At 41.0% G+C, this 1,750-nt stretch overlaps 1 protein-coding gene across 1 annotated transcript; it reads left to right on the top strand.

Annotated features, from left to right (window-relative positions):
• Window positions 1-278: 278 nt before the first annotated feature.
• On the top strand, window positions 279-845 carry LOC131659431 (uncharacterized). The gene is made up of 2 exons (XM_058928621.1): window positions 279-597; window positions 688-845. Exons 1-2 carry the CDS (start codon window positions 279-281, stop codon window positions 843-845), a joined length of 477 nt encoding a protein of 158 aa, XP_058784604.1.
• Window positions 846-1,750: the final 905 nt, after the last annotated feature.

A 1,750-nucleotide genomic window follows, 5' to 3' on the forward strand; every position in this document is an offset into this window, starting at 1 on the left:
CCTTCCAAATTTCGCGTGAAGGGTCTAACGTGTCGTCCTCCCAAGTGAAACGGGGAGGTAAAAAAAACGACAACCACACTATTGCTGAGGCATTAGCGATGTTGGCTGGTGCTATTGGTCAGATTCCTCCAGCGAATGCGGGTAACCAGAACGGGGATGATGATGAGTACCGTGCTTTAGGGAGATTCTAGAGGAACAATCCTCCTGTCTTTGAGGGTGAAAATGAACCTGATAAAGCATAAGCTTGGCTGAAGGCAATTAAGAAGATCTTCAGAGTTATGAACTGTACTGATGCTCAAAAAGTGCAGTTTGGTACCCATATGCTAGAAAAGGAAGCTGAAGATTGGTGGAACAACACTCTTCAGAGGTTTGACGAAGATGGCATTGAGGTTACTTGGGATCTTTTCCGTGATGTCTTCTTGGAGAACTATTTTCTTGAAGATTGTCGTGGGAAGAAAGAGGTGGAGTTCCTTGAGTTAAAGCAAGGAAATGGTACTGTTGCTGCTTATGCCGCTAAATTTCAGGAGCTTATCAAGTATTGTCCCCACTATAATACTGCTAATGCTGAGAGATCTAAATGTTTGAAGTTTGTGAATGGTTTGAGGCATGATATCAAGAAGGTTATTGGTTACCAACAGATTACCCGTTTTACTGAATTGGTTAACAAGAGTCGGATTTATGATGAAGATAGTAGAGAGAGTGCTTCTCTCTACAAGAGTTTGAAAGGAAAGAATCAGGATCGTGGGAAACCATATGATGACAAGAGGAAACAAGCTGGTTTTGGCAAGAAGCCAAGTTGGGGAGGATCTTCTACTCCACTTAAGTGCTTTAAATGTGGTGTTTAGGGTCATAAAGCTGCTGAGTGCAAGAAAGAGGTTACTACTTGTTTCAAGTGTGGCAAGTATGGTCACATAGCTACTAATTGTAGAGGTGGTTCGAATGTGACTTGTTTCAACTGTGGAGAGAAAGGCCACGTTAGTACAAAATGTGACAAACCAAAGAAGGAGCAAGCAAACGGAAAAGTGTTCGCATTGTCTGGTGCGGGAGCCACTACTGATGAAAGGATAATTCAAGGTACGTGCTTCATTAATGGTACACCTTTGATTGCTATTATTGATACCGGTGCGACACATTCTTTCATTTCCTTGGATTGTGCTAGAAGATTGAATCTTGTATTATCTGATATGCGTAGAAGTATGGTTATTGATACACCTGCTATGGGTTCTGTTTCTACTTCCTATGTATGTCTAAATTGTCCATTGAGTATCTTTGGTAGGGATTTTGGGATCGATTTAGTTTGTCTCCCTTTAGAACAACTTGATGTGATTTTGGGCATGAATTGGTTGGAATTTAATCGTGTGTATATCAACTGTTTTGATAAGACGGTCATCTTTCCTGAGAATTGTATTAAAGAAGATTTATTGTTGTCCGCTAAGCAAGTCGACGAATCAGTTCAAGGTGGAGCTGAATTGTTTATGTTGATAGCAACCTTAGATGTGCGCGAAAAGAGAACCATTGAGGAATTGCCAATAGTTTGTGAATTTGTGGAGGTATTCCCTGAAGATATAAGTGATTTACCACCGGAACGAGAAGTTGAGTTTTCGATTGATTTAGTTCCTGGAACTAGTCCTGTATCGATGGCTCCCTATAGAATGTCTGCTTCTGAGTTGAAAGAGTTGAAGAGTCAACTTGAAGATTTGCTTGAGAAGAGATTTATTCGTCCTAGTGTATCACCGTGGGGTGCACCTGT

This window comes from Vicia villosa, linkage group LG3, assembly GCF_029867415.1.
Source record: "Vicia villosa cultivar HV-30 ecotype Madison, WI linkage group LG3, Vvil1.0, whole genome shotgun sequence".
In the NCBI taxonomy this organism is placed as follows: domain Eukaryota; kingdom Viridiplantae; phylum Streptophyta; class Magnoliopsida; order Fabales; family Fabaceae; genus Vicia; species Vicia villosa.